The 26648-nt window shown below is 35.0% G+C and overlaps 1 protein-coding gene across 6 annotated transcripts in view; it reads left to right on the top strand.

The window, feature by feature from the left end:
• The window catches only part of LOC117328896 (hyaluronan mediated motility receptor-like), a 38518-nt gene extending 11870 nt beyond the window's left edge, over positions 1-26648 (top strand). For 2 of the 6 annotated variants that reach the window (XM_033886503.1, XM_033886504.1), the window contains exons 2-20: positions 5712-5840; positions 7885-8010; positions 12455-12726; positions 13507-13818; positions 14214-14276; positions 14425-14490; positions 14790-14864; positions 14958-15209; positions 15683-15934; positions 16303-16557; positions 16777-17022; positions 17436-17624; positions 18567-18791; positions 19488-19616; positions 20461-20664; positions 20974-21175; positions 21488-21583; positions 21801-21902; positions 23295-26648. In XM_033886503.1, the coding sequence (XP_033742394.1) occupies positions 5712-5840; positions 7885-8010; positions 12455-12726; positions 13507-13818; positions 14214-14276; positions 14425-14490; positions 14790-14864; positions 14958-15209; positions 15683-15934; positions 16303-16557; positions 16777-17022; positions 17436-17624; positions 18567-18791; positions 19488-19616; positions 20461-20664; positions 20974-21175; positions 21488-21583; positions 21801-21902; positions 23295-23585 (3486 nt within the window). In that variant the 3' untranslated portion in view covers positions 23586-26648. Of the gene's footprint in view, positions 1-1336; positions 1613-5331; positions 5841-7884; positions 8011-12454; positions 12727-13506; positions 13819-14213; positions 14277-14424; positions 14491-14789; positions 14865-14957; positions 15210-15682; positions 15935-16302; positions 16558-16776; positions 17023-17435; positions 17625-18566; positions 18792-19487; positions 19617-20460; positions 20665-20973; positions 21176-21487; positions 21584-21800; positions 21903-23294 lie in introns of those variants that run through there. The other 4 variants (XM_033886505.1, XM_033886499.1, XM_033886502.1 and 1 more) reach the window with 4 other exon arrangements.

Here is a 26648-nt window from a genome sequence, read left to right as displayed (position 1 = left end):
ACACAGATGAACTGACATAGGTTCAATATAGAAAGTTTGATAGATGGGGAATGTGTAGGTTAATAGTGTTAGGGGTATTAACTTATCCGTGTTCTATTATTTAACTCATAAATGCTAGTAGTCATACAGAGAAAAAAATACCTACATACACTTTGTCTTTATGGTTTTCATTATATAAGTAAACGTTAAGCGTGCCTCTGGTTCGGTAACTTCCGCTATGTCGATCGTTCCTTTCTGTTGTAGTATGAATGGATCAGTCTCAATGCACGTTAACAAGCATACTCATTCTATATTCGTTATCTGGACCGTATAGAAATGTGACGAAATAACCTGGGTCAGTAATGATACATTTTTTATAAATTATATGGTATCATTTATCATGTTACTCGTTTTAAGGATGTATTTCGCTCTCTTAACGTGTAAACAAAAAGTACATTAAAATATATTTTTGACACTCAGAGCATACAAAGTGTATTTGTAGGCATATAGCCTTTATTACTCAACCCACTTAGAGTTCGATATCCATACATAATACACACTGCAAAGCCGTTGTCAATGGTTAACCCTTTAAGTGTACCAGTCCATTGGGGGATCACCATACGTATACTTGCCTTGTATGTATAAAAAGGTAGCTCTATTATGCCATGTCGCATGTACGTAACTGCCTTGTGTAAAGTTCGAGTGACGTGCATTATCAGGTAAAGGTTGTGTACGTACCAGAATGATCTGGAGCGCGATGTACATGTTTATGATACTTTAAGCAACATAAAATCTTGCTTGCAAATGAATTATGTAAAGGAATCAATGTGCATGTAGCACGATAAGGTCTCAAATGAAAGGGTTTGGTGTTATTGTTATAGGACATGGCCGGTAACTCACCTCCCGGCATATTGGCAATGTAAAAATAAATATTCGCCTGCACGACACATTCCGAACAGGGTTGATTAGGTGATGTCGGACTCCTCCGTAGGGCATGTGGGCTGGTGATATTGGCGTCATGTGACCTGTTCCTGCTGATAAATAATGGTAGATACTCATTGATCAGTAGTAAGATTGACTTGTGATTAAGATGCAATATAATCGACTTTGATAGCATATGGAATACCGTAGAGGGTTAGTGTAGGCCTCAACAGGTTTCGGACCTCATGACTATTCTATGTTACACTCAGACGGCGGATCCATCTATGGACATTTAGTGAGGATTGTACGCGGTCACTGCCTGTCATCTGATAGTTGGAATATATGATTTTCTGGTTCACTACTAAACATTTGGAATGCTGCATCTAAAACTTACCAGGCCAAAAAAAAAGGCCTGCTTTGATACATTATACGATTTTTGGCGATTGGCATCTGTAAGGATTACCAGAAAAGGAAAACTCGTACAAAAAATATGAACAGTATTTTCATATTGGATTTCAAGCATTCAACACATTGTAAAATGATCATTAAGTACCTTATAGTGCCTTTTTGTTGAGTTTATGAAGTAGATCCAAGCTTTGGATAAAATGCCTGTCAAGTTCAATCAGATATATTTGATGGGATCGTAAGTTTGTATATCAACGTTTTGAAGAAAGGTGACATGTAGACATATTGCCAGGATTGTTGTTTCAAGGTAGGTTTTTTTAGATTTTATTTATATATGTTTATTTTATTTTATTTTCTGATCTGAATGTACGACGTCTTTGATTTTGTCCCTAATCTTTAGGAATGACATCGAGCTGAATAGAGTAAACAACTAAATAAATAATTAGCATTAAATGTTATTAACTGATATAACTGATATATGTAGCATATTAAGTATTATGTCATCTTGTCAGATGTGATTTTATGTTGTGATATGGCAGATGTAAATTAGTGAATACATTCTCATTTGTCTGATCTATATTAAAACATGAAGAAGGTTCAGGCCTTATGTTTGCAAAGAAAATTATCTTTTTCTGTGAAAACAGTTTCATTTTGATGACAAGTGTTAAAACTAAGGTTTATCCGTTGAGAACGTTTACCGTCCAATGCTAGGCGAATAAAATTCTCTTCCTACACTATCTACGCTAAAATGTACTAAACCAAAGGGCGGATCTACAGTTATAACACATTGTAATATAACTAACTCACCACCTCGTGTGTTATAGGTGAACGCTGAATAGCTGTTAACATTAACTTTATGTACATTAAGACACCTGCTTATTTAAGTAAATATATATATTACTAGTATATTCCGTGTTTAATACATGCTGGAACCAGAGAAAGGTCGAGCACACTTGTACCGCGGACACCAATCTCCGCCACATAAATCACAGTACACCATCATAGAACCAATTATCACACAGACAATGCGGCTTTCATTGATTTCCCTTCACCATAATATTGACACTGCACTTAAAATTAATCTAAATCGAATTATCAGCCCCGCCGCTGATTTCTTGTAGCTTCGATTTCCATGGATGGTATTTATGTCTTTTTGTGTCTGTGACGTCAAATCGTCGACGGTTGGCTACACATCCAGTTAATAAAGCGATTGCGATGTATGTTTATAATACAGGTAATATATACAAACTTATAGAGACAAACTTATTTACTTTAAGCATACAAGGGATATGTTGAAATGAAACACATTTTTACATGCTATATATCAGCTGTTTGATGTGATTAGTATAGGACGGCACACGAATCGGCTCAGTAGTGAAAAAGAAAATTCGCATGTTTTAAATGTTAATTGAATTAGGTTTTTTTTTATTTAATATATTTGGTTTTTATGATGAACAAATAGTCCTTCATTCGTCTCAAAGTGATATAAAACATAAAATCATTTCATTAAATGCTTTGATCGATAATAGTAAATGATTAATACCGTTAAATAGTAAATTGATGTTCAGGTAAAATCACTTCATTACGTTTTATTTTAATATTACCGCTACATGTGTTTAAGTTACATTGTAATTCAAAGTGGCCGATATTTAACAGACATACCCATTGTCTGTGAACGTCTACCGACTAGTAGTATAGGACAGTAGATACAAATCCATAGTAATATCCAGTTCGTATTATTGAATTGTACCCCAGGTGATAACATAACACTTTGGATTCATTACACGACACATTGAAGTTGCCTATATCTATAATATTGAATTATCCGCCCTTAATTCAGAGTAGACTTAGCACGTGAGTGTGTGCAAAATGGCCTGCTGTTGTGTATATTGATAATACAAACATGTAAATAATCCGTTGTATACATAAGCATTGGGTGAATTATAACTGTTGAATGAGGATATGTTAAAGGAAATACAGTCTACCAGTCTTTTGTAGTAGAGAGTATTATATTAAAAAAGATGTTATTGCCTATGGATATGGTTTGGACTCAAACTATATCAGAGAAAAAAACATATTCTAAATACTTTTTAGAATGAAAGGAAAAGAAGTCAGTTTTGTTTTGTCTTGGAAGTTCTGGAAAAGTATTATACTGGGTGGTCTGTAGATATAAATCGATCGTTGAAATCATTAAATGCAGTTTCATAATTAATAAAGATACGGTATATTGTATGTCCACTTATGTACGAGTCTGATAACTAAACAGGCTGACTACTATTGATCGATAGCCCATTATCGATGAGTTCTATCTGACCGTTTGTCCGTCCACATGATCTGATCTCACTCACTGGTAACCAGTGCTATCAACGATGCCTATCTAACACACAGGTCTGTGGAGCATCGCATATTTAACACACAGGTATAGGGAACAACGCCTACCTAACACACAGGTATAGGGAACAATGCCTATCTAACACACAGGTCTGGGGAACAACGCCTACCTAACACACAGGTCTGGGGAACAACGCCTACCTAACACACAGGTATAGGGAACAACGCCTACCTAACACACAGGTATAGGGAACAACGCCTACCTAACACACAGGTATAGGGAACAACGCCTACCTAACACACAGGTCTGGGGAACAATGCATACTTAACACACAGGTATAGGGAACAACGCCTACCTAACACACAAGTCTGGGGAACAATGCATACCTAACACACGTCTGAGACACAACTCATATCTAACAGAAAGGTCTCGGAAACAACGCATATCTAACAGAAAGGTCCCGGAAACAACGCATATCTAACAGACAGGATCTCTGGAACAACACATATCTAATAAACAGGTCTCAGGAACACCGCAACTCTAACACACAGATCTCTGGAACAACGCATATCTAACAGACAGGTCTCGTTAACAACGCATTTCTAATACGCAGGTCAGGGGATCAACGCATATCCAACACACAGATCTAGGGAACAACGCCTAACGAACGTAGGGCAGGAAAACAACGATTGTATTGTATCTGAATCACTGCCGGTTATAGCAAATAATTATAATCCTTATTTTAAAAATCATGATAACTAATCTACGACAAAGTATAGGGGAAAGGACTGTAAATATAGTCGTTCTACTGACATGTTACTGTAGTAATGAATCATCTGCCAAAGACTTATTAAAGTATATTCTGCCTTGCCCTATATTGTGTTATGAAATTTATCAATACTAAACATTTAAAAAAAAAATCGCGAACGCTTTGAGCTATATTCAATAACCTTACCGGGAAATGCCCGTTACATTAGTATTCTTTTCCCCATCAAGTTGAAAAGCAGCTGTTATTTTTTTTACACCGTATAATAATCCCTAAATATTTTAGTATAGAGTTGTTTATAAATGTATAGGGAAATCGTAATGCCTTGCTTTAGATTGCTCTTGTTATTCTTTTCTGCAAATGACGTCTTACATGTACCTATATGTCTCGTATAGCATTTGTCACGTAACATCTGTAATGTACATGCTCATAGCCTGACCTGGAAAAGCATCGTTCGCTTAACAACACAAATATATTTAATTTTCGGTTCCATTGTGCTCCTGCACGTTGTGCGTCCATGTACTACTTAATGTTGTTTAATAGGCAACTCGGGGAGATGTTAAATAGTATTAGCACTGTCGTATGCTATTATCTATTGTTTATGATATCTGTCAATGTGTACATGTGAAGCTAACCGATCTTTACTAGACACCAGACGGTCCTTGCCATATAAGTCACAGCGGAATATATACCTGATTAAGTTATCAAAACCTACATCATCAATATGAATCAATAGCTTATTTATAATTTAAAACCCAGGGGTAATAGGCTTTCCTCTCAATCACATCAAAAGCTCAACGCACACAGATAAATAATGCAGGCATTGTTGTTTATGAACAAGGTAGCATCGGTCATGTGCATACGTTACAGCTTGCAGATATTTATAGATCTTGGACTATTGGTCCTGGTGAACAGGACTGCTGAGACAAACCATCTCTGGTCATCAGGTCTTCAACATTTACTATGAGTATGACTACGAACATAAGACAGACTTCAGTGGAACACAATATCGCTATTGTTCTAAAGAGACAATCATCTGTGGAGGCCCATACCTCTTTTGGCACCAAAAGAAAATTAGTCATGTCAAAGTCTGCAAATGAAATGACATCGGAGAATGTCACAATGAAGCGACATAATGTTAAAAGACAAAATTCGACTGGAAGTATATCCAGCGTAACTACCAGGAAACACGACTCTGTTGAAACTCCGACAACGTCGATGGCGTCCGTCCGTCGGAAAGACTCGTACACTGTTCGGACAGACAGACGAAATCCAGATATACTCACCTGTCGTGTTTGTCAATTTCAGATGACCATCAACTCACAACGATTGTTCGAGATCCAGGAGAGACTGGAGAAACTACTAACAGAGAAGAAAGTCCTCAACTCCAAGATAGTTGCTGAATCGTTTAGAAATTTTCAGGCGCAAGTTATAAAGGTAAGCATAATATTTAGATGTCTATATCAAATAAAGTTTAAAAGGTAATCATAATATTTAGATATATATATCAAATAAAGTTATAAAGGTAAGCCTAATATTTATATATCTATATCAAATAAAGTTATAAAGGTAAGCAAAATATTTAGATGTATATATCAAATAAAGTTATAAAGGTAAGCAAAATATTTAGATATCTATATCAAATAAAGTTATAAAGGTAAGCATAATATTTAGATATCTATATCAAATAAAGTTATAAAGGTAAGCATAATATTTAGATATCTATATCAAATATCTGTTTGATTTTGCATGACAGCTGATCTTTTCTGTTCGCGTACTTACTTCACGAACTTTTACAGTTCCTATAATTCATAATATATACATATGAAATATATGCGCAAGTATTTTAACTCATACATGTATATACATTTTTAAACGTGTCAAGTTAAGAGTTTATATTACTTAAAATGTTATCACGTGTAATATTTATTTATCCTAGTTAGCTTATTGACATAAGCAAACAAACTGTGTTTTGTTCTGAATGATTCGATCGCAAAGAAGTCTCTCAAATGACTAAACAGATACAATGAATATTATAGGCGTGATATTTGAAAATGTTTTTTTTTTTAATATCTTACACAGTGCATTGCAATTCAGTAGGTCCTAAAGAATGAATAAGTTACCGCTCCTAAGCAGAACGCTTTGCAGACTCGTCAGTCGAACCCAAGTGACCCCATTAATATTTCTCCGTTAAACATTCTTTACAAACACCAACCGAGGAAAACTTGGTTTATTACTGGTAAACATATATATATATATACCATGCTTTACGGTATAGGCTCGTGCATCGCTATATCTGAAGCACAATTCACTATTTATAAGAAAAAACACACGTTTAATGAGTATGAAATCTACAAATAGGCGCTTTAAATCTAGAAGAAAATTATATTTCGTCAAAGAGTTGTATTACTTTTACAGAAGGCCGTTTCTTATAACTGTTTGATATATTTAGAAATCAACAAACAACTCAAACACACTTAAACACTTACGTTTGTTTCGCTTTTGCCAATATACACGTTAATAAAGTTTAGTTTGAATGGTGCTTGTTTGTTGTAAAGCACATTGACATCGAACGTGTTCGGTAAATCAAGATAACTGTATATGCCTTAGGAAATAGGTGTTTCTGATATGATCAGTCGAAGCAGCTGGAAAAATCGTCAACTTCTGCGAAGAGTTCAGCCAAGTGTAATTCAAACACGATCTCATTATCAGATAGAAAATTGATTTTAAAAATTGTATGGCACCCACTCTATATTATACGACAACGAAAACGAGAATATTTCTATAGTAAATCATTTGAGCAGCTATATCAAATATTAGCTGAAGATTAAAGTATATCAGTTGGCTGTCTCATGGAGCAGTTATACTGGTCTAGGGACAACATATACCACTGTGACGAATATCGATCTTTCTCTGAATCAGAACTTTGATCTTCATTTTGAAAAAGTAAACAAGAAATAGCCTGGTTGACGGGAAGTAGCGCTGATATTTTGTCTAAGATTATTTTACAAAATATCATTTTGGCAGTTAAAGAGATTATTTTATCATTTTGAATATATCAATTTTCTCGAAATTTCAACAAATAACATTATTGTTTTAACCGTGTTCGGTTACTATACATTAGATAAAGTCATTCGAGATGTCGTTTTGGTTTACGAGTACCAAATATACTACACGGACAAGTAAAACCATTCACGTTTATTTGTCTTTAGTCGAGCAGAAATATGTATTGAAACGTTGTCTCCCAACCCAAGATGCACTATATCAACGCTATATTTTCTGCCTCATAATTGTTTCCATATCCAGTTTCATTTTACATACCATACTCTTCAGGTCATATGATTTCACATTTGAAGCATCCATTTCGCACTTTAAATCAACTATCACTTTTGTATTTGCCATTTGATGTTTGCGATTCCGTGCTCTCAGTCTTATACTATCTGTGTGTTAACAAACTTGCAATACCCCTGTTATCTTTCAGATTCGAAATAGACAGCCTGCTGACATCAAACCGGCAATACGTCGCCTCGAATCTTCCTTGAAAAGTGAAGGAGCCTACAAAAATGTGAAATCCGGATTCGAGGGGATAAAATTAGAGATAACTGAGGTAGGTTTATTTAACTACAGTTAACATGTTTATCTAACGAATCTCCAAATGTGCTTTATTTAAGAGCAAATTACAGTATCACAAATTTGGCCTGGTCTATCTTTATGCATGGGTTAAATATGGGATGGCTTTATAATCGGAATTGTTTTATTTTGCGATTTCTATATCTTTATATGTTTCCATACTTCCCGCTTTACACTTTTCTTCCTGTGCTTTGTTTTCCTCTAATGGTGTCCTTCTAGACATCCGTACTCATATGACCTTGAGATAGGATGAAATCTGTACACGAATGTTGTTCCTTGGCCTTTGCGTGATGGAATATGCCTAGGAGTTCGAAGTAATTACATTACCCGATGAATTGAATGTTTTCGCTGGAGACACCATGCCATCCTAATTGATATTTCAATGGAGAAAAAAATACATATGTGTTTCATGTACACCCGAAATGTGTCAGTTACACACCAACCAGTATAATTTAATTTGGATATAATTTCGGAAGACCACCCTTTGATATTAACGTTTGAAAGTTTCTTCTATATAGACTATAGTCCTGACTGGAAAGCCTTATCAAGTAAGATATCAAAGAAAATGATGTATTGGTTTCTCAGGACATCAGAGTTTCATCACATTCTCATCAACTAATCTTCATAAGACGTCACCGCTGTGCTTTTTATTTTGACAGATGTGTTCATTATTGATGACGAGCAGTTTTGCAATACATCAGGACCATTAAATATGTGTGTACTCACGAGATGTTTATGGAGGCCCATTCGTTTCTGAATTAACCCATTCAAGCCTAGTTGTCTCAATTTGCCTCTTTGGATGCCTCGTACCAGATGTCCATTTATTTGTATTAGTAAATCGTAAATTCAGTATGCGATGTGGTTACCTTACTTGTATAATGTATCAATGAAGTTGTTGAATATCAATCATTGAAGTGGAGTGAAGGTAGAATGTAACATCGGTTTGGCTTACAGCATCAAATAAAAAAAAATGACACCAGTCTTGCAAGTGAAAAACACTACTACATGCAGTTTTGGTGCAAAAACCACTTTTCCTAGTTAGTCTTTACAATGACGAAATACAATGCTCAATGTTTCCTTTGAATAGTATAAACACTCCACTCGTACGGCAGATACAATACACACGTCACAAGCATCGAAAGTCGTGAAATATGTATACGTTATCATTAGATATCTTTTATTTATTGATAAAAGATATTTTGAATATTTTAGGAAGGCCTCAAAGATAATTGATGAATCGGGAAAGAGAATTATTGATACATTCTTTAATTTATATGTTTTAATTTCATGTATTCGAAGTGTGAAATATATTTCCCCTTGTTATAGTAAAGTGTCCCCTTCCCAATGTTGATTGCCCTGGCACCAACTGTTCTCTTCCTTCTTCATGTTACTCTCTAACATGTATCTACCATATTGTGTATATATCTCAATCTACCTACTATATATTTCTCAGTGGAATACACACGATAAACGAACTCTCTAATCATATGCAATTTCTTCGTATAAACAGGCATGGATACCTTTTTTCAGACTTGCTTAATTGGATCTGTGTATTGGACAATTTTTGTTCTGTCCAGCGTTCAAAATATTTGTCACACGAGTGAAATGTATTTGGTGTTACTGAAGATATTGTTATATATTCTTTTTATTACATTTTATAGCAAAATATTCCGAGGCAGTTCAGTTTCGCCTAAAATTCATTGCGGCCCCCTGTCAACGGCTCACAAATGTACGCCAAATCGTTACGTTACGTATTATATCCTGCATTATGACGTCATGTAAATGACGGAGTTCTATATGCAAATCTTAATTTTCCGCATTTTCGTTTGTAAGTATTTTTCTGATTTGTCAAATCAGAAAAAGGGAAAATATAAGAAAAAAGTGATACTTTCACTAGTGAAAAACTAGTGGTTATCATTTTTTGAGAAAATAATTTGAACATACAAATTGATTTCGGTGTAAAGATGTTAACTTCGACTCTGAAGGGTATTATTTCTACAGAGACAATTGTACGACGTGATGAAGTTATTGTGACATTATTAATAACAACACAGTTTTGTACGGCCGAGCGGGCCAGTTATGTGATAAAGTAGTGTATAGAGGTTCCGAGAGTGTTAGTGATCAATCCTCCCGTAAACTGCCGAGGAAACCCGAAAACAGTTCACTTACAGTCTCAGTTTCGAATAATCAAAATTATTACCCAGCGAACAGCGAAGGTCATTTGAGACAGTACATCGTATAGAACGTACAGGCAATCACACTGGATAACGATGGATTTTGTTTATATTTAATCACGTTAAATATCCTTTATAATATGGCAATTATTCAGGCTAGCTTCCAGTATCGGTAATCAATAGCTATGTCCTTTTCAGCAGCCGTTTCGAACGGCTATTATGTTTCTGTTTGTTAAGGATGTTTACATCCTAGAAACAATAAAATTCATATGACGACAGTGTCCATGAAAGCTGGGGTCACTGGCGGACTCTTTCAAATGACCCATGACCTTAATCTCGCCAGCAGACGCTAAGCACTCACGTTAATAGACATAAAACATAACATCCCAAGTGATGCACCTTTGGAGAGCGATTTATATCAGGTCGTTCCGTGTTCCTAAGTGGATGGCACACGATAAATTACTGTTCTTTAGCGAACTCCCTGGTTAGACATACATACGTAACAGTATCCGAATGTTTTCTCGCTTTCCCCAACCCGCCGGGGTGATAAGGTCATTGAATATAGTGCTATGCGTAGAATGCAATGTGAATAGATTTGGCCTCGTTGTATGTCATTATTGTGCAAATATAGATATGTCATTGCTGCACACAAAAGTATGTCATATCGTTGTTTCAATACATTTCATTCAGTTCTATTACTTACTATACAAAATGAGATTTATTTTTTCGGGGAAATGATAAGATAAACAATTACTAATCGTTTAAATCAATTAAGATAATGTTTGACATTAATGTTTACTGCAACCTATATAATGATCATAATATGTATCGTAATATCATGTACCGATTGGTTCTTCAGAAAAGTTTATGAACAATAAATTATAGATCTACATATTTACTTCTAGAATATAGAATCAACTGAGAATCGGTCACTAACATCAGATATTTTGATGTTATATTAATGCCAACATCAAAAAGGTTTCTAACTTCAAATAGAATGGCCATATACAATATATACATGTGTAGGTCTCCATATCGATTTTTCGTTTACTGCGAATACTTTGATAATAATATTAAAACATTCCTTATTGAGGATAAAACATGTTGAGCCACTGGTTAATCTCCGATATAGCCCCTAATTACCAGTAGAAATTGTGCGTGAGAAGTGGTAACTTGATACCAGTAGAACATTTTTGTGGGAGGTAATATATACATATAGTTTTAAACTATATGCACTTATGTACTATTCCAAAACCCAGGTGTATGATTTTTGCCACATTCAGAAGCTAATAATTTAAGTATATCAAAGGACGTGACCCCCATGGAGCAGTTATATCTCGGTTAGGGGCACCATATACATGCACTACTTTGTCAATATTGACCTTACTGTAAAAAATAACTTTGATCTTCAGTTTTATGCTGAAGAAGCAATCACATAGTAGCCAGGTTATCGGGTTGTAAATGAAATCATTACGGAAATATTGTTCTTGAACACTTCCAGACTAGCATTGTGTTGTACAACTGGAACATAATTATATTCCGCTGTAAAAGGTTAGTTTGCTTACTTCTTTTGAAGTAGCTGTGGACTTTTGTCTAGAGCGAAATTTGATGTCTACCTTGAGGAATATTTACTTCAAAGAAACCGATATCTGTTATTTTCTACATAATGGATAAATCAATTTGTATATACTACATGCATTCTTAATTTAATTAGTCCTCACCGAAGTCACTTACGGAAAAATACATCGAACTATAAACTCTTTGTATCCTTGATCCATTGTTTGTATTGCTTTTGGAACACTTCATCTCATTTTTGCGAATACCGAATGACGCAGTCAAGTAGAAAAGTATTTCCACATTATTTCAACTGATCACGCGACAGAACAGACATCAATTTGTGTATAATGTATTCCAATTACTGGTATAAACACATTCATGGCTTGGTGATATTTTAATGATATGATCCAATAAATTACTCCTTAAAGTCAAACCAATCATTGTAATATCAACCTCAGACATCAATTTATGTTACCTATCCTGGGCTTTTAAATGTAATTTTCTAGTTGCCTGATGTATGACTTATTCTTACTTTATTCCAAGTCGTCAATATATACCATTCGCCAACATAATTATATTTAAGACTGTATTGTGTTGAATACCCTTGAGAAGATAATTATAATCTGTTGGTAGTAAGACGAGTGATATAATTGTTGAAATAACTACTTAGGCCGATTTTGTGTTTAATAGGTCGTCGATAGATCCGAGTATGTCACAGACAAGCCATCGACAATTCTCACATCACCCACTAAAGTCCCTGTCAAATCGCGGGATTCATCACAGACGAATTCACCACAAGCCAGTAAAAAGCCAATTCCAAGAGCAACAACCGTGACATTGTCCCAACAGAAGGACCGCGGCAAGCGCCATGCTATGCCAAGTATACAGCGGCCGGTAATTAAGGAGGAGGCGAGCAGCCTATCACCTAGAACAACACAAACCAAAACGCCTGCACTGGAAACGTAAAGATTGTTTCATATTTTAAACTGAATAGAGAAATACTGTATTGTAATAGTCTGGACAGCCTTCATATCGGTGATCGTTTTCACATGGCTGTGTAATAAGATCATGTTTGAACTAAAGCACTGATAAAAAATTATTAAAACCAATTAGCCTTGTTATTTTAAAGTTATTTTCAATGTATATATTTTCAGCTATTATTATTCCGTTCTTGAAAGCATCAAAAGTACATAATAAATTATAATCTCCAAAACAAACTTGGGGACATATTGTTTTCTCTCTGTTTCTTCTTATAATTATCATTATTTCTTCCACTTTCTTCCACCGATGAAATTTCCGACAGGTTTCTCAAAAACCGTAGGGCGAAATTCAACTTTACTTGATTGTGCCTGTATGACCGGCGGTGCGCATGAGCATTTTTTCGAATTTCAGTCAGCTAACAGGACCGAAGCCTCTAATTGGTTAATATGGCGATATTTTCCGATTGTGATGAAAATTAGTATATATGTTTAGTATGACATCACAAACACTGTCTGGGGGGGGGGGGGGGGGGGGGGGAGGAGGGGGGGGGGCAATTGTAACGGCGTCCATTACAATTAATCCTTATTTTACCTACAATGTAGTTTTGACCTACCGTTTCAGTTGCATGCGCTTTCGAATTACATATACCATAGTGTTCTTTTATATATACATTCGATATATTGTACATTACGAGGGTAGTGTATTTCTATTTCTTTAAACATGCCTATTAACGACATGGTTTATTTCTAACTGTATTGTAGAAAAGACAAGGATGGTAGAGTGGTGAACCATCAAGACATTCTATCGCTTAACAAAACCATATCCAAACTGTTCAGCCATCTTGCCATTGATAAACCGGGTGTAACAGACCCTGCTGCGGCCAAAGGTCAGCAACCACCTAAGACGCAACAGAAGACGACATCGAGCAGCCAGGCTATTTCAGTCGCTGGCAAAGTACAAAAAGGAAGTTCTAAACGTGATGTCGATGATATACAGGAACTCATTAACAAACTAAAACTCTTCGAACATGAGCTTCAACGAAAACGGACAGTAGAACACGATGAAATACAAACGTAAGAGTTACCTGTTTGAATTTATTTTTCAAAATACAACAGTATTTTAGTTTCTACCATAATTATACCATATTAAGTAGCATTTTAAAAAAATACAGTCATATAACAGTATTTAACATGTAAAAATCTAGCGATGTTGGAAGGTTTTGATATCCAGGTGAAATAGGAAGGCATCCATACATGTATATGTTGCAATAAAGCAATTGCACTTTGCATGTTGATTTTATTCATGTATAATAATCAGCTTATACTCGACAACGTGCTGCAGACAAACATTTCCTCACTCAGACATTGCATACACGTAATAATCACAGGCAAGCGATATATTTGTAACCTCGTTCAGTACAAATGAGAGAATCATTAAATACACAATAAGTTTTTTTCTGCATTATCAGGCTACAGTCAGAACTCCAAAAGCTGAAATCTCAACTGAAGGACCAGCACGGACAGTTACAACGGTATGTAGTTTCTCGAGCATTCTGATTCATTTTTGTTCTAAGAGAAAACTCATGTTAGACAACAATCAATAATAGTGTGATCATATCATTGAATTTTATTAACAATACCATTCACACTTTGATTTAGGCTTGTAAATTGTTATTGCAGCATTCGGGGAACACACATGATAGCCAACAAGGCTAAAGGGAAACATGTAGAACTACTGGAGGAGAGGTAATATAGGTCATAGGTCTTGGCTTACCTCTTAGTTCTTTATGTACACACGCATTGAGGATCTTTTTAAATTATAAACGTATCAAATTTTTAAATGTGCCGTGTTAACGAACCCTAAATATCGTATGATGAGGTTTGATTTCTCTGATTTACGTTCTTATAATGGTCACACTTTCGGGTCTTAGCTTCTAATTTGTGATGATATACAATACCATCGCACCTTAATCCTGTGAACGTGTTAGAAAACTTGATTAGATGTGGGTTATATTTCATTATAATATCATTTATCATGTACATAGGCATATGACTGAAAAGAAAGACATAGAGGAGAAACTCCAGGCACTTGAGAAAAATATCAAAAGGAATCTCGAGGTGTAAGTACATTTTACATTTAACATCTTGTCATTATTGGATGCATAATACAATCACCAAGGTATCCCATTGTCTCTCTATTTTATATATATCAGGACGAGGGAAAACGATCAAATCGAAGAGACCAAGCAGGAACTTTATAAACTTAAATTAGAAATTGAGAAGCTCCATAGGCTTGCTGATCCGACGGTAACAGCACACGACGAATTCGCCTCCCGGAAAGGTCGGACAAGGTTGAGGATATCTGATGATGACCCTAGCTACGAAATAGGCGAAATGTTACACAAAATGGCTGTTATTCGCAACGAAATGCAAGGATTGAGGGATTCTAAAGCGGCACTTCAAAGGTAACTAACATTCTATTGATATGGCTTGTTAGTTATGATGAAATAAGTAATTATTTAGATATTATAAGCATAGTTTACTTTAGGTAATAATACTAATGACAATAGGCTTTATTTATTCTTGATGATATATCGAGTCAACGACTGGTCTTACATATGGTGGTTTTTCTCGGAGTACTCTGGCTTTCCTCCACCTTCAAAACCTGGCACGTCCTTAAATGACCCTGGCTGTTAATAGGACGTTAAACAAAAACAAACCAAACCAAATCTTACATATGGTAAAGCAAAATGTATATTATTTACAACATCATTACAATATTGATATCGTTAGTTAATTAGAAATACAACAGGTTAAGTTAAAATAATGATTGGATACAGAGATGTGTAATACATGTAGCTATAAATAGTTCCTTTAATATATTACTGTTTATATAAGGCACATGATTAAATATCTTGTATAAATTATTGTCTAACAGGCACGTGAAGGAGCTAGATGGCTGGGAATCGAGGTTTGGAGACATTGAAAAAGAGTTAGAGACATTTCATCACGATGCACTCTCCGACTTGTCAGCCATGGAGAGGGAGTCTGATTTGACAGGAGGAAATGACGGTATACGGAGACAATTGGCACAGGAGCCGAGCTCCACCTCACCACCATCAAAAACAAAACTGAAGAAGTTACATACTCTATATCTAAATAAAAGGAGAAAGCTAGAAGATACCGAGAAGTATGTGTACTTTACGGATAATTTAGTTTACATTTCGTGTTAACCATTGATAAGCGACGGTAGAAATGCATTCGCGAAAATGCGTTTTTTTTTAAATGAACAAAGACTACATTAACTTTAAGAAAATAGGTTATCTCTATCTGACTTTTCTCTATCTTTTTCTGGTAATAGTTTCGGGAAATCTGATATTAATCAACATTAATCTTAATTACCTAATTTGAAATTAGCCAGGTATTAAATGGCGCATTACGACAGTTCGTTTTCTCTTGTATGTGGAAATATTTTACAAGTATATCTGGTATATCTATATCTATGTAAGATCTGGTAAACATATAAAGCCAAAACTAAAATATTTATATACATCTCAGATCACTTCGACAGTCGCACCAGGAACTCGACCTTACCAAAGCTCGTCTTTTGAAACTGATAGACTCGGTGGATAGGGTGTATAGTGACAGCAGCGCCTTCCCCGACACTTCATTCTCACCCAGAGATCGCGGCAGGGGTGGAATGGAGTTATCGTCCCTGTCAGATAAATCAGAACAAGATGATGAATCAAAATTGTTTGATATTGCTATGGTACGAGTCAATGATTTCGCTGTGAGAACGAAAAAATACGAAAGGTATGAATATGACTTTAATCTATGATAGTCATCTGTTTCTGATATATGTCGTGAATTATTTTAACAGTACAGATATTTGTGTTCACATCCCATCATGTCACATTTTGTGTTGGTAGTATCTTAATAGTTATTTGAGTTATTCCCCTTCGCATGTAGGTGAGAGTTTTTCACGGAAATATTTCCCTGTACCTGGTGTAATCAAAACCCATTTATATTTAGCTTGCTACAGCAAAACGGCAAAGGCATGAAGGATTATGAAAACGATTTGAAAGTCTTCCAAAGGCACGTCGATCGCCTCCATGAGGGAGTAGCGTCCACTTGGAGCATCAGTTTGTCCGACCCCGACACACTTGAATTCGCGGACGTTAACACAGTTTCTGAATCTAACCGGGGCGTCGTTAGGAAGATCATCAGAGTTGACAAGGGACTGCGGTTTGCGTTAGATGAGCACAATAAGCTGAGAACGTATGCCCCATTCTGTTTTTGTAAATAGTCATGATCCTACAAGACAAAATATAGAAATTTTTCTCATTCACATAAATATCAATGATATGTTAAATCACTTTGCCTGACATTCGCTATATAACTATCCACGAAGTGATATACACAATAATAATTAGCATTTCACTGTCAATAGTATGTGAGTTACTTTTATTTTCATTTTTTGTTTTTCTCTTCATTTTTTTTCTTTTTTTTCGGAATGTGCTATTTAGGTTACATTTACGCCAGGATACAAAAATACACGGGTTCATTATGTTATTTCGCTGAGTAATATTATTTTTACCTATTAATCCTACAAACAACTGATAAATAATTATGATAGGTTGTGGAGAATGTTTATTGTTTACCTTTGATATTTTGTATTTCTTACTTTGTAGTCAACTCAAAGAGTTTCAGAAGAGCGACAAGGTTCTGACTGATGTTGTCATGGAAACGGAGGAATTATGTCGTTATCTCCAGGTCGCTGTCAAGGACAGTGACGAGGCTGGCGTGAAGGTAAAATCCAATCTGACAGAATGTCGCATCGCGCTCAGGAAACTAAAAGATCAAGACTCGGAAAGATTAAGGTAAGTTGGTTAATTGAAGTATTCATTTTACGGTAAACATTTATTGCACCATCTATCGCTTTATATTTACCTACAAAATGTATTTAATGACATTAATGACAAAATCATCTAATTAATGAGTATCACTATTAACATGTTAGCTTCCTTTACATTAGTACCCATGTATTGTCTAGCAGTCTTTCTTCTAAGACGTTTCAATTGTGAGATGACATAGGTCACCTTATGTTATCAGTCCTGTTTCCTATGATGTAATAGTAACCGCGATATTTTATAATAGCAGCACATTTTCTGTGGAGATAAGCTTGCTTTTGTGAATATTTCTTAACTTGCAGGTTGGTCGTCAGTGTTGTCACTTCATCGTATTGTGTTTGTACTTCTTATATTGTTACATAAATGACTCATTTTCATCGTTTAGTCATACAGACCATTGTGATTTATGTAAATCTTCCGTAAGAAAAACTTTCCAGAAATGTATGTTATGCAAGTAGTGGATTGTTTAGTTAATTCTGCTCAACGACTAGGCTGTTACAGATAAGTCTTTTGCAAACAACACAATCATGTGCAAAATGCTGGATACATCTTCATATAAGAACTGAATGATAACTTTAAAACGTCATTATTCAGCTGATTTTTCCTTCCACGACTCGTAAGAGACAGGTTTCTGGAAGAGAAGTTAGACGAAACCTTTTGGCTTAAACAAATGTTAAACCTAGAAGGGAACGAACGACCGTTACCGCCTCGAAAAAACACCCGATTTTACACCATAGCATTCATCTGTTTGAAGCATTTCCTGTATTTTTACATTTTGTCATTAACACTTATATTAGCAATAAGCTATGTTGGTTTATCTGTCGCATTTGTGGTTTAATATATAGTATTATAGAACTAATTTAATTAATACTAACATGTGTGATGCACTGTTTCACTTGCCCGTTAACCCAGGGGTATAGAGGAATTACGTAAAGACTCCAATAAACTAATGGCGGAGGTGCACAAGTTGTATCTGTTCACGGATTACGGCATAGAATCTCTGGAATCACAAGAGGACACAGAGACAGATTCGCCTGATAAAAGACATGTTAGTAAATTCCATGAAGCCACAAAACAACTAGTGGTCATTCACGAGCGATTCAACGTTATACGTAGTATGAAGGCAGCGCTACAAATGTGAGTGAACGACCTACATGAATAATATATACCGTCATGGTGATTTCGTAATACACTGTGATATTTAGTTCGGGTTCTTTATAATGTGGCGTTTTTTTAGATGTTGTCATTTTGCTGATTTGGTTAAACACATACGCATTTCAAAGTGTTCGCTTGGTAGTAAATACATTTCACATGACCTTTACCTTCTAATATGCCCAAATGTATCACTATTAACAAAGCTAATTTGTACCTCGTTTCTGACATTATATCACACAACACCTAACATTGTTTTGCTTTATTGTATGTCTGGCTTGGCAATGTCTCATGAAAATATTTGACATTGAGTTGTAGATGGTAAAAAATGACTGTATAGTTGTAAAGTTTCCTCGTCGGACCTGTGTAAATTTTCATGCAATATTAAATGTGTGTATATTCATATTGCATGATTTGAATATTTACCTGATAAACATTTCCACGCTAATATTACTCTATTTTAACAGTTATATCATTGAGTTATAAATATTGTTCTTATCAAACCCTGTATACTCTACGTGCACTACTACTTTTAAATTCAAATTGACATGTTAAAATTTGTCATTTGCGTTCAAAATGAAACTTTATTTGATAATACATATGCTTGATGTCTGCTTGCTTGGGTGATTTTTTGATATCAGTATTATGACACTTGGCTATCTATATTGTATTTATCAAAAGCGCACTCAATGACTTAGAGAAACACGCCTCATCGTCTCAATCCGATGCTAAAGACCAGATGATGAAGTTAAATATGCAAATCACAGTACGAGAACAAGAGTTGAAAGACCAGCACTCAGAGGTCAAAAGGTAATATACACACAAAATCACAGCCTTCGTGTCGGTTAAAGCTTGGTTTCAGCTTCTTGTTGACACTTATTTACATCTTCATGTGTGGTTACATACCGGTTGTTCATTGATTGGTTGTTTTTTCCAATAATAGTTTCGCAGTTATAGTATTACACCTCCTGCTTGTGGATATATACATGTACATTTGTACATTCTATATATATATATATATTGACAAATTGCTGTTTTTAGTTATATGTGCATCACATAAATAAAATCATCCCATAACATAGTAGATAAAAGATGGATAAAAAGGGAGGACAGTAACTCCCTGTATGCATATCACCAGCCTCCTTAGCGAGTAGGAAAAGCAAGGAATGCACAACGAAGAGGTCACCCATCCAAGGTCACGCCACTCAAACGCATAGTTATTGATCTATCCATGCAATTGAAACCCTACCCGTACATTAAGCTCGCCATGGTAATCGACGTCGTTGTAAGCTTTAAATCTTCAGTTATATTTACTTGACATTGCTTTCGATAATTTTATGTTTTTTCTCTCTTCCGGTATTAAAACATATCACGTTATCATAATGGGTTATTTCAGTGAAAATCGCAGAACGGAAGCATCAGCAATAAAATATATCGGTTTAATATGGATGCTCCCACAAATAAGCTATCGGTAGTATGTTCATGCGATTACTTGCTGTTTGTTTAAGATTTATATATCTAAATATGTGATTCCTCATGCAATAATTCAAAGGCAAGCCTTGCATATTTGCATGAATTGAGATAACCATTGATGTCACTTACCACACTTGGACAACTGATAACTTATCAGTCGTTTAAATCCACTCTTTTGAAGATTACGTGACGAAGCCGACCATGACAAGACAGAAATATCCCGTCTACAACTGGAAGTGAATGACCGCTTTAAGTCTACATTGTCTGTGGCAGATGAGGAAAAAGTCTATCTTAGAAACAAGATCGACGATGTTCAGAGAAGACTGGATATTGCAGAGAAAAATCTAAATGAGGCAATGAAGGAAAAGTACAACCTGTTGACGAGGTATGGACGTCAGCGAAGACATATCGATAACTATTGTCATTTATTGTTCAAATGAAACGTCCTCAACAATGTGTCTACATATCCATATTAAAATGTTGCACTAAAAAAGCATCATGGAAATCTAATGGGGGTGGGGATAGTAATGAGATTCAAAATGGATCAAAATAAAGTTTCTACAAAGTAAAGAGAATAACCGCCATACTTATGGCCATTGCATAATCTTAAACAGGTGAATGAAAGCATTTTGAAGTGACATTTACATTAATTTAAGTATATCAAGATTTTAGACTACGCATACTTACATTGTAGGTTGAGTGTTATGGCCGGTGCCAGACTTACGGACGACAACCCTGCAATACTTGACCTCAGCGACCCGTTTAGACCAACTAAATTGGCAGAGATGTTTTCAGGACTGTATGATGATGAATGGACAAACGCTTACGAGACCTTGATTAACCAGTTTTCTCTAGAAGAGACTGAAGCAATTCAACAACTTCTCTCTGTTGTCATGGTAACTAGGTCACTCGTTTTACAAATTGTTATTTGTGAGCACCAAGAAAGACATAATAGACAATATCGGAATAACATTAAACATTGATTATTTAATAATCATAGTATTAACAAGAGCAAATGTGTTATATAAAGCCTCTTTGATAGCATACAGTAGATGATATTCGGGAAGAGATATCAGAGTTATCAGGGGATACCATTTGCATATTTGTCTTATAGCACAAGTTTCTCGAAATCTTGTACATTTTCTGATCAATTACGCAATATTTGCTATAATATCCTAAAATAATCAGTGCGTTATGCGTTTTTACAGAGAAGTTTCACATTCTGTGATGTGACTGCTTGGAGCCAGATGACAGACCTCCATAGGGTTCTATTTATGTTGCATCAATCCGAGTCATCTCCAGCTGTAAGTTTGTCAATATCTCACACTTGTTTTTTGCAACCCATAATCTAACGCTCTATTTCATCTAGCAATAATACTTCGATTTGTAAATTTATTGTTCCGATCACTCATGCAAGTTATTGAGAAACAATATATATTTAGGCTAAAAATCCGTTACATTGAGTATAAAACTACAGTCGTTTAAAAAACAATTTTTGACATAATGTGATAACGTATTCAGAAATTGGAGGAAAAAACACAACTCTTGTCAGCGGAAGACCGGAAACAGATTAGGGACATCCGGAAGTGGTGCGCACCCCAGGCGGCCGACACAGTTGTACAGGTAAAGTATAAATGTTTCAGTTTTATGTTCCTATATAATAAAGGGGGTATGTAGTAATTACTTCGTCAATGCGTCCATAAGCGAGTGCATGCAACCGCATCCTTCTGTCCGTCCGCCCGTCCATGATAAGCTTATGTAGAGGATAGCCATGAAGGACTTATTTTATATTCGTACCTGATTTTTTTTTTTTTTTTTTTTTTTGTGGTCTTAGCTCAGGGTTAAAGGTAAATGGTCACGCTCGACCACTTTTAATATAAGAACCCTGTGTACCTCGCGACAGATTTAGTATGTATTCATAACATAGATTAGATAATGTTTCCCATCAGTCAAGAGCAACAGAGAATATCGCCATAATAACGAAACCAATTATCATCTCGTCAACTAAAATAAAAAGTTAATCCATAGATATATAGAGTATCTTCAATGGTTTGCCGTTTAATATCAAATATTTTTCTCAAGTATAGCAATTTCTTTTTATTCTCATAAGTGCATAGCACAAGTGCAAATATATATACATGTATATAAACAGATTTGCCATTGGATTTTCTTTTTATCACATTTTGAATGAGGTCTTAACATATGTTTATGAAAATATTTCGTTATCGGTTGTCTTTAATCCTTTACTTGAAAGCAGCTAGGCCAATCCGTCGAAATGATAACCAATTGAGTAAGCTGATCAGGATAACTGCGTATTTCAAAATATTAATACGCAATATAGATCCAAATCTAAAATTAGTATATATAGTGTTTTTGAAAGACACAATATTTTATCCACTATTTATGTAAACAGTGTAATCGGATAAAGATATTTAATGATAATAAAACGTAGTCTGTCTGATGTTACTGCGCCCACGACGAATAAAACGTAGTCTGTCTGATGTTACTGCGCCCACGACGAATAAAACGTAGTCTGTCTGATGCTACTGCGCCCACGACGAAGGGACTGATTGAGTAAATTCGTATGGAAAAGGAAAAAAAATAGTACGCTAAATAGAGGCAACAAAGTCACGAGAAATATGGATGATTCTGAGAAAAACTATATCTTCATTTTCTGGTGTAAGTGACGGGTTTGTTCTCCGTATTAATTCACGTTGACTAAACCAGTGCTCCCACTGGACAATGACATTGTACAATAGGAAGATATTTCCGGCAAAGCCTTATATTTTTACTGCAAAATCTTATATTTTCACTGCTCATCACTGCAGTGAAAAATTAAGTTTGATCAGTTTGATAATTTTCTATATTCCTCATGTAAACATGTAATACATATATTAATACTCATTAAATCATTCACACTTGTTTAGAAAGTATATTTGATAATTGTCAGTTACTCCAATATACCATCCTCAATAACTAAATTTGTATTCCAATGATTTATTTTGAATGTTGTAGCTTTTTATCAATGGTGACACAGACACAAAATGGACGAAACAACAAGTCGATGCTTGTGAGCCATATATTAACAAATGTGTAACTTTGAGCTGGCTAATGAACGTGCAAAGTCCGCCTGTGCATATGGCGAATGAAGTTGAATCAGGTGATCCGTTTGACGGCAATAAACACAAACATTACACTAATACAGGCACAGTGGTTGACTTTGTGGTGTGGCCGACACTTCACCTCACCAAACAAGGAGCAGTTCTTAGTAAGGGCGTTGTGCAGACGAGGCGTCAACAAGAATAGACTTCCACATCATATCGAGTTCGGTCAGTGGGAAAGACATTTCGCATCCAACAAAGTGTGGTCCATTGTACACGCGCCTTGCGGACTTGATGAAAACTGGAATAGACCTTCCATATGATACAACAATGTCCAATCTTAAGATTGTGTACACCAAACGCATACTAGACTACTGGCCGTCTTACAAACAATGAGCGGTCTTTTGTACAAGCGTCGTGCAGACAAATTGAAATTAAGACTTTCCACAAAGGAAGCTCTAATGAGATTAAATCAATATATATATATATAAGTATATAGTGCCATGTGAATCAATTATCTATGCACAGGTATGTCGATAATTACTCATGAACAACGTTAACATTACAACAAAATACTCGAAGTTTTTTTTCCCAATCTCTTTGCGTGAAGATGAAATATAACCTACGCAATGCTTCGATAGTATGTTTGGTAGTATGTGTGTTCTAGACGAGCGAATAATGAATTCATATATCAACGTAGAAAATTAACGGGCAAACCGTGAACATGCCTACCACTACATTAGTAGTGCTGAGATAGTGTATAACTATATGTTGACTCGCTTGGCTTATCAGTCAATTATAAACATATCAAAATTAATCAATATCAAATCACAAAACATCTACACATGTACTATAGTAATTTCTAATTATATTTCATTTATTGTTGAGATTTTATTACAATGGTTCATCTGAGATGTTCATGTTTCGTTACCTTTAAGGAAAACGATAGTTTCTGGCCTCTGGTAGTTTCATGTGTTTAACAACATATAACAGGGTTTTTTATACCAGACAAACGCCATCCTTCTTACTTCAATTGAACCTTGAAGAACCAAAACATACGTGACGATTAGAATATGTGTACTCTCTTCTGTCCTGTATTTGACGATTTTGATTGTCCATTATGGAAAAATCGAATACATGGTGCTGACAGATTGATTCTTTACTTTAATTGATGATAGATTTACATTCCATTTCTACGTATTGTTACCGAGCCTCCGTTTCCTAAACCGCATGCTACGTTTTATCACAATTATCCATGGGTTCATTGCTTTCTCAGGCAATAAGATCAAATGGCAATAGTTTACCTATTTTTGACTTTTTCGTTTTGTGACGTTGCAATGCATTGGGCGTCATGACATTGCTATGTCACAATTGAAATAAAGATTACCTACATATTATACATGTAACACGTTCTTTATGCATTTTGAAATTGATCCAAACAAAACAGTTTATGCAATTACATTACAGTACATTAGGATTGTTATATTATTGAATAGCGTACAATGCGTGTTCGATTTGTGGTATTAAAATCCATACGCTAAGCCAAAAAAGCCAATGGCATACTCTTTTTTTCCGGTAGTAGTCCAATAGATAATAATGTATTTGGTCGCATCATATAATCACTACTTATTTTTACTTCTACGAAAAAAATGTTGTTTATTTTTTTTCAATATTGTCATTTTCACATATTCCGTCCAGCCATTTAATATGTCTTTCATGTCAATAAAAACTGTTAATGTTACTGCTATTTGCTGCTTGTTTGTTTAGAGTTTAAAATGTTACCGTTTACCGTTACTCTATTCGAGTTTGACGAAGTTACATTTAGCCAGGCTAATTTGAAAGACTAAACTATATAGATTGATAATGTCACATTTAGTCAGGTTAGTTTGTAAATCTATAATAATGTTCTAATGTCCCATTTAGCCAGGATAATTTGTACCACGATACCAGTTACAAAAGAATGCTAACTGACTGCTTATCTTTATCATAAATGAAACAAAGCAAATTATCTCCGATAAATAAAATGAAAATTACTTTTCAATTGACAATACTATCGTGATTTGGCCGTTACTACTTTTTCGAGGCTAAACATGAAATCTATAATAAAGGAACAGATACCATGTTTATAGTTTTCCGTTGGAAGTTATATTTAAACGTTTTATTGTACCACACATTGTAAAACAAAATGATTTTATTCTTACTTGTATTTTATGATTCGTGTGTGTGTGTGTGTGTGTGTGTGTGTGTGTGTGTGTGTGTGTGTGTCATCGCAGTGGATATATGATATTTGCACCATGTGAGGTCAGGACCTCACAAAAATATTAGAGTCAAGTCAATGTTATGTGTTAAAACCGCACTTTATTCTGTACAAAATGTGATGCATTTTTTTCTGACGAATGCGTTTCGACTAATCATCGAGGATACAACAAAATAATTTAAAGTAACAGCTATATTCCCTCCTATGTCACATACATTCTAACTTATAATCATAGTAAACAAACACGAATTGTGATGTATCTGTTCTGATCATACGCCCCTGATCACGGAGATTTCAATAGATTTCACATGAGTCAAAATTATGCCATAAAGTTACGCATATATTAAAAATGTGTGCGATATGTATGGTTCTGTATAACTAAAAATATTCTGTGGACAATTTCTTGTTGAACATAATTTTATAGAAGTTTGTGACTATATATTCACGCCTGTTATTTGTTGCTTTTGATCATAACGGGTATTTTTGAGATAAGGATTTGTCTTTTCGCATATGTTTGTCAGTGTCATGTCGAAGATCACTGTAAAACTGACAACCTTGACCTAGCTAAATAACGTCTAACACAGAGTAGATAAATTGATAACGAATTATTGTAATGAAATGCTTTAATTTCACTAACACAGTGCACAATGCATATCACTCTCGACATCATATTATATAGGACAAAGTTACAAAGGGCCATAACTCTTAGACTTTTGAAGCAAAATGAACAACTTTATTTTATGCATGTACATATATAGAAAGTTGGATACTAGTAGCGGTCAACAGAAATGATGTAATGTACTATGACTCGAAGGGTCAGTTTGATACGTCCCTACTGTCGTTAGATTGAGCTTTCTGTCGCAATTTAACTTAAATTTTACATCAAATTAATATCTACATTTTTGTATGCTCGATTTAAATGTTCGACGCAACCTGTTGTCACGTGCATATTCTTAAAACCAATAGTGCATGGACATAATTCAAATAAAATAAAATGTGAGTTAATCACCA

This window comes from Pecten maximus, chromosome 6 (assembly GCF_902652985.1).
Source record: "Pecten maximus chromosome 6, xPecMax1.1, whole genome shotgun sequence".
NCBI lineage: Eukaryota > Metazoa > Mollusca > Bivalvia > Pectinida > Pectinidae > Pecten > Pecten maximus.
Note: the sequence above shows the minus strand (reverse complement) of the source record. Positions and strands in the feature narration are given on the sequence as shown.